The sequence below is a fragment of the Lipophrys pholis genome (genome assembly GCF_963383615.2).
Source record: "Lipophrys pholis genome assembly, chromosome: 5".
Lineage (NCBI taxonomy): Eukaryota > Metazoa > Chordata > Actinopteri > Blenniiformes > Blenniidae > Lipophrys > Lipophrys pholis.
The window spans coordinates 774,517-782,238 of record NC_137628.1 but is presented as its reverse complement, the minus strand read 5'-3'; the positions used below and the strand labels follow the sequence as shown (position 1 = coordinate 782,238).

General features: G+C 47.8%; 1 protein-coding gene across 1 annotated transcript; it reads left to right on the top strand.

Moving 5' to 3' along the window:
- Positions 1–3,838: 3,838 nt before the first annotated feature.
- chchd10 (coiled-coil-helix-coiled-coil-helix domain containing 10) lies at positions 3,839–7,317 on the top strand. Its single transcript, XM_080463009.1, has 4 exons — positions 3,839–4,060; positions 5,358–5,586; positions 6,893–7,034; positions 7,119–7,317. Exons 1-4 carry the CDS (start codon positions 4,020–4,022, stop codon positions 7,136–7,138), a joined length of 432 nt encoding a protein of 143 aa, XP_080319135.1. The 5' UTR covers positions 3,839–4,019; the 3' UTR covers positions 7,139–7,317.
- The last annotated feature ends 405 nt before the right edge of the window (positions 7,318–7,722 follow it).

The window sequence follows — 7,722 nt, the reverse complement described above, 5'->3', positions numbered from 1 at the left end:
TCCCTTCAGGAAATCCAGTCCACAGTTTGCAGCCAGCGAGCAGAGCAGCAGCAGGGAAACACTGGGGATCATTTCAGCACCATGAAGCAGACCAGGATAATGGATCAGACCAGGATCATGGAGCAGACCAGGATCATGGATCAGGAACCTCTGCAGGTTGGATCAGAAATTTCTGATCCGTGAATTATGTTGATATCAGAACCCGATACTGGATCGGATCGGCTCCATCCCTAAAAACCACGAGCTCGTTTGGGCAAGGTGGGCAGATGATTCACTTGCCCGAGCAAAGCTTTTACTAGCCTGAGACGTTCGGACAAACCTTAATGTCGAGTCCCGAAGAATTGAAGGATGCAGCAGCAGCTATGCAAAGGAATACCTCTCCGGGGTTTGATGGGATACCTCCTGAGCTGTATGTGACTTTCTGGGTCAAACTTGGCCCAGTAATGTTAGATATGTTGAGAACATCAATGGGCAAAGAAGGTTACTCAACAGATGTTAACCTCGCACTCAGTCCCACTGACCGACACCAAAGAGAGCCTACATTAGATATTCACCTTAACCTGACTATTTCCCCGACTTACCAACTTGACTTGGACTGTGACTGGATCCACCACAGACATTTTCGAACGGGCATTTTCTTTTCTTTTTCTTAGTTATTGGGCCCATAGGTATTGTATTGTAGTTGTATTTTGTTATTGTTCAACCAATTGTTCAAACTAAAACATTCAAATTGTTTCTGTGATTTATCGAAAGACATAAAAAAAATCCTTTAACAGCTGTCTTTATCTGGTACAGCAACGTCCAACTGAACACATTTCTAAGAGTAAGTGTTGATTTCAACTGTTCAAAAATAGAACAACTTTTTGTGGGTTTTTTTGTTCTTGTGATCACATTTTATTGAACCCTGGTATAAAACTGTAACATGAGACTCTCGTTCCCGGATCTTCTCACACACAGATGCAGAGTCAGCATCAACTTTTAAGTTCTTTATTTTAGCCACAACCAGTTGATGTTGCCTTTCCAGGCTCCGGCCGCCCCCCCCCCTGGAGCTTCTCTCCCTTTTGAAGCCTTCCCAGCTGCTGCTGTCAGGAAGGAGAGACACAATTAAACATTGATGGGCATCAGTTGTGTCGGCTCCCCTCGCAGCGCCTCCCTCGAGCCACCTCCCACTCTCTCTGAGGTGGCGTCCCTGAGTCCCTCTAGCACCCCGGTCTGCCTCTCTGAATGCTGTAGAAGGGCCTCCAGACCCTGCCGGTTCCCAGCTGGCTGCTCCTGTGTGCCGTGTATATACATCATAGTGGGTTATTACCACCGGTTGCGCTGGCTGCTGCAGTTTGGTTCTTTTAGTTGGGCACCAATGTAACAAGAGACTCTCGTTCCCGGATCTACTTGCACAAAGATGCAGAGTCAGCGCCAATTTTTAAATTCATTATTTTAGCCACAACAAGTTGATTTTGCCTTTCGAGGCTCTGGCCGCCCCCCCTGGAGTTTCTCTCTCTTTTAAAGCCTTCCCAGCTGCTCCTTGCGCTCCTGAACTCCCAACTCTAATTAGACTCCTAGCAATATATAGTACAATAAATATAAAATAATATAAACTCTTAACCAACCTTAACTTAGCTAGATATAGAAATGGCAAAATGAGTAAGTAAAACTCCTTCCAAGATTTAGTACAAAAAATATAAAATAATATAAACTCTTAACTAACCTTAACTTAACTAGATATAGAAGTGGTGAACAGAATCAGCCTCTAACAGAATCTAGGAGTGAAAGTGGCCGAAGGTTAAACTGCTCGGTGGTTACAGACACTATTATTAACCAGGAGGATCATCTGCAGTGAAGAGACCATTAGATGTTGCACAGTTTAGCATTATGGTACATGAGATGTAGGATGGAGGAGGTGGATAGCGGCTCCTGCTACTTCCCTTCTGTCCTCTGTCCCCTCCTCCCCCCCAGTGAGGACTTGTACAGCCTGATGGCCTGAGGGACAAAGGACTTCTTAAGTCTGTTAGTCCCACATTTAGGACGAAGCAGTGTCTCTCTGGACATTCTCCTCTGGTTGTTGATGACGGTGGGCAGAGGGTGTCTGGTATTGTCCATAATGTCCAGCAGTGTCTTCACTGTACTTGCCTCTGCTACCGTCACCAGAGAGTCCAGCTTCATGCCGACTCCAGAGCAGTTTGTCCAGTCTGGACGTGTCCTTCTTGGATGTGCTGTCCCCAGCACACCACGGTGTGAAAGAGGACACTGGTCACACCAGACTGATAAAACATCCACAGTAGTTTGCTGCAGATGTTGAAGGACGGCAGTGTCCTCAGGAAGGACAGCCTGCTCTGTGTCTTCCTGTCCAGGTGGCTGGTGTGTGTTGACCAGTCCAGTTTGTTGTCCAGCCACAGTCCCAGGTATTTGTAGGAGTCAACAGCCTCCACCTCCTCTCCCTCCAGTAGGACTGGTCTGGACCTCCCACAGTCTATGACCAGCTCCTTCGTCTTGGAGGTGTAGAACTCCAGGTGGTTCCTGCGGCACCAGACGGAAAAATCCCCCAGCAGCCTCTGATCCTCCTCCTGTCTGTCCTCCCTGATGAGTCCAACGATGGCTGACTCATCAGCGTACCTCTGGATGTGACACAGCTCGGAGTTGTAACAGAAGTCCGAGGTGTACAGGGTGAAGAGAAGAGGGGCCAGCACTGTGCCCTGGGGGTCTCCAGCACTGTGCCCTGGGGGGGGGGGGTCCAGTGCTGCTGATCACAGTGTCAGACGTGGTGTCTTTCAGCCTGACATACTGTGGCCTGTCAGTAAGGTAGCAGGAGAATGATGCCATTCAGAAATATATCAATGTAAATCCACCACCTCCCTCCAATCTGAACAGAGCTGATTATTACTTTTAATCTATTATCTGGAATGGATGAATTATGGATTGTGAACTCCTGGATGATTTCCTCTTCCTTCAAGAATAAATAAAGTGTCTATCTGTCTGTTTCATTCCTCAGGTCAATCCATAATGCTGAGGGTTTTTCGATTTTCAATTGTAAAACGTAAAACGGGAGACGAGCTGTCTCCCGTTTTTCGTTTCCCGATATCAAATCAAAAAATGAAAATCGAATTGTTTCGGGTTTTTCGTTCTCCGACACCAAAACGAAAATCGAATGGCCGGAAGGTACACGGACCTACACGGACCACACGGACCTACACGGACCACACGGACCTACACGGACCTACACGGACCTACACGGACCACACGGACCTACACGGACCCGGAAGGTACACGGACCACACGGACCTACACGGACCTACGGATCCACACGGACCTACACGGACCACACGGACCTACACGGACCACACGGACCTACACGGACCTACACGGACCACACGGACCTACACGGACCACACGGACCTACACGGACCTACGGATCTACACGGACCTACACGGACCTACACGGACCTACACGGACCACACGGACCTACACGGACCACACGGACCTACACGGACCTACGGATCTACACGGACCTACACGGACCTACACGGACCCACGGACCCACAACCTTGATATTTCAAGTCTCATGCTCTACCAACTGAGCAAGCCGGGGCCTTATTCCTTAAACCCCTGACATTTAACGACATAACATAACATTACAGAATATAATAAATGCGCAGGAGTGAGACCCAAACATCTCCTGAACCCCTTTAGGAAGCCTCCTAACATCCCGGGACGTCATCCTGAGGGTTTAAGGAAAAGTGGATAGGAAAGGAGACAGGAAGGACTATTCGGACGCACGCTGTCTTCCACTACATCCGGGGCTGACTAAACCTCGTGACGATGTCATCTCGCGAGATGTGCGTCCGGTCAGTGGCGAGATCTCCAGCTGTCAGACGCAAGGTCAGCGTGACGAAGAGCGTCAGTCGCCGGTGAGCCGAGCAGAGACGCGCTCGTGTGTGTAGAAGTGTGTGTGTGTGTGTGTGTGTGCAGACAGCACTTTCCAGAAGCGTCGACCGTTCCTCCCAGTCGGTGTGTTCCGAGAGACATGGCCAGAGGAAGCCGCAGCCGTCCGTCCGCTCCCAGCAGGTAAACAGACGCTCCGTTACTTCAGCGCGCGGCGTTCACGTGCCCGTTAAAAGTGCTAAAACCGAGCAGAAACGACGCTCAGAAAACACACAAACACATGGAAGTGAAGCACGGAGAGGTTTTCCCGCAGTCTGGTGATTATCCGCGTGATTCACGCGTTTAATGCGGTTCATTCGGGCTTTATTTGTTGGTGCGTCGTAAGTGAGCAGGAGTTACGTCAGCGTCATGAAGGACACGAGGAGGAGGAGGAGGAGGAGGCGGTTTGGTTAAGGTCCCAGGCTTTAATCTTTCAAATAGAAATAAAGCCACATTGAAATGCTTCTTGAAAGACTTCACTTCAGGTGCTGATGTCCAGGTGGGAAACAACAACAACAACAAAAGGCACTCAAGTGTTGATTGGAGAGGAGTTAGGAGCTGTGACCCACATGGAACCTTCAGAAAAGACTGAACATTCTAGTTTACAATCAGTTGACCACTGCACACGTTTTACAACTGAGATTTAAAAGGAGTACAACATGTATTAAAATCCATATACTCACTGTGGTACATGTAAATGACCGAACATAGGAGTGTCAAATATTCATCCAGGGCCTTTTAGAAGGCTTGGTGTAAAAAAAGTAAATCCAAACAAGACTGGAACTCCTTCCTGCTGCTGCTTCGCAAGTGGTTTTAGAATTTCTAATGGAAAAAAAGGTTTTTTAGTTTGTTGGTGTTAAATTTCTTTCACTGCTGTTAAACATAGAAAAGGTTTAAGGTTCCAAACCTACAAAAGGAAAAGACTTAAAGTGAAAAACTATTGGAGACGCCTTGTGACGTATCGCTGTCCAGTTCAACAGTAAAGGAAACACTGAGGTCAAGAGTACTAACATATTAATACATTTAATTTGTAAGAAATTTACATTGATCAAAAAACATCTCAAAGTGCTGCTTGTAAAAATTCTAAAAGCATAAAACCAAACGAATAAAAAAGATAAAAGCAGGCATCAACGATGTTGGTGAGCCCCATTAAAAAGATGAGTTAAAGGTGAAATAGAAAAGTCCTGAAGCTCTGTGGGTTTTGATGAGCTCAATTCGTAATCATTTATAATGCGATGGGGCTGTTGGCTCTCAGGCACGTCCACGTGACCGACCGACTGTCGAGGCACAATTAATGGAAGAAGCTGCTCTGGATCCGAGCAGCTCGGCGGGCGGCGGCGGGAAGCTGCAGTAGTTTTCACCTGCGGTGTGCGTTAATGACAAACCCTTCCGTTTCCTCAGCAGACCCCTAACGTGCTCCGTTGTCTTGTTGTCTCTGCAGCTCGGCTCCGTCCTACGCTCCGGCCCCTGCTGCCCCTCCTCCTGCCTCCCTGGCCCCGGCTCCAGCTCAGTCCCAGGGGCCCGGCCTCATGGCTCAGATGGCCACCACAGCAGCCGGCGTGGCAGTGGGCTCGGCGGTGGGCCACGTGATGGGCAGCGCCCTCACGGGGGCGTTCGGTGGAGGCAGCAGCAGCAGCAGCAGCTCGGAGCCGGCCAAGCCTGCATATCAGGTCCGAAGACAAGTGTGTCCCGCTGCAATGTGCAGGTTTCTTCTGTTTTGGTCGTGTATTCCAGTGGATTGATTTCGGTCTCGCTCTCAGACTAACTAACTCCTTCTTTTCAACATCACTAAATATATATTATAGACGCATTCACGTGGTTTTTTTTCTGCTAAAGTGTCTCCAAGAACTATTTGGCTCGGTATAGATTTTATTACTGCTTAGTCCTCTGCTACCTGCCATTAAAATGCAGCTTCAATCTATTCAATATATTTTCTATACGACAGTCATTTCAAGGCTCGTTCACAGAGAAAATACAACAATTCCACAAGAAACCTGCAGAACCAGACTCAGAGGTGGACACGATCTGCTGTTCCAGCTGTGGTCAGGGGGTTTCCTGTTAAATGATTTTTCCCTCTTAAATCCTCCCCAACAACACCTCGTAACACACGATGACAATAAAGAGTTAATGCAAAATAACAGCTTATATCGAAATTCATAATAAACATGCACGGCCCGTGTAAAGACTGAATGGTGATACATGTTTCCGTGCACTGTGCATTCATGCTCTGCATGTCGGTGAGTTTGACCAATCAGATGGAGCCCTGCTGCACCGGGTAGACGTGAGTGTGTGTGTGGATTAGTGAGCGTTGTGATGGAGGAAGAGGCGAGAGAGGGAAGTCTGGAAAGAGAAGGGAAAACCTGAATTTGAATGACTGCATTAGTTCACATCAGGTTTTCCATTCGCCTCCGTCCCAACATGAGAAATGTCATTGATGAATGAGCACATCAAGCGAAACGTTAACGGTTGATCATGTGGGAGGAGATCATCAACAGTAACGATGGAGGAATTCAGAGGACGTTAACCTGTGATTCCTTTACAAAGTTTGACATTCAAACAGGGTTGAAGTCATGTGGGTCCAGCTTTAGAGGGTCAGTTCTCGTGTGAGTCACCGTCATTGAAACAACATTTCCACCAGGATCGACGCTACGGCGTCTGTTATTCACACAGATCTGTTCTGATCCAGTCAGACGGGAAGCTGCAGCACAAGATGTGCCCTGAAGCCGGTCACTTTCATAATAAAACAACGTTTTTCACTTCATTACATTTCATATCTCGAGGCAAAAGCACAAAAAAGCAAGGGGGGAATAAAAGAACAAATTCAGGATCCATGATGCTCTTTTCTTTCCACCAACACACGTATTGTTAACAAATTCAGGCTTCAGAAAACCTTGTGTCCCGTCAGTACTTTCAGGATGAAAATCATCAGCGGTGCAAAAACCTTCCAATATGTCATTTTTCGGTCATCCCCCCCAGGAGCCCCCCCGGCCTGCTGCAGCCCAGTCAGGCCCCTGCCACTTTGAGGTCAAACAGTTCCTGGACTGTGCCACCAACCAGACGGACCTGACTCTGTGTGAAGGCTTCAACGAGGTCCTCAAACAGTGCAAGTCCTCCCACAGTGAGTCGGCGCTCAATGTGCTTGCCGTCTGAGTCACTGATTGAACGTCCTTCACCTTCACCTTCACCTTCCTTTTCCCTGCAGGCGTGACGGCGCTGGTCTGAAGGAGATCCTGGAGGACTGCATGTAGACGTGGAGCTCATCTTGTAGACTTGATTCAGACGTGGTACGCTGTACGTCAGGCAGTGAGCATCATGCTCTGTTCAGTTGACTGACTGTGAATTGTATGGATTGCTTTTGGATAATGTACAGTGATGATCTTGTAATAAATAGCTGCTATCTCCTTATTTTTCCCTTTATTTCTTTATGTCACAATGTTTCTTAACATGACAATTTATTTATGTATTTTAACGCGACACACGTGTAGCCCTCATGAAGGAAGAATGCGTACTTGAGTAGTGTTTTTACAGAATCTGTACATGGTGCTGAAGCAGGTCGAACTCCACAGGACTGGTAAGGACAGCACAGCTGAAGGTGGCCAGCCTGCATACTGATAAACATGGTAGCAGTATCATCATCCTGCCTCTGGTACTGGAGGCAGTGAGAGCATGTAAGGAGTGATCAGATCTAAGTATTACCAGTGGCGATGGCAGGTCAGACAACCAGGACCAAAGGGAGACGACGTTTTCAGTTAACTGGATTTGGAAACACAAAAGTGGCTGCTGAGAGAAAACATGCTGGACTTGGT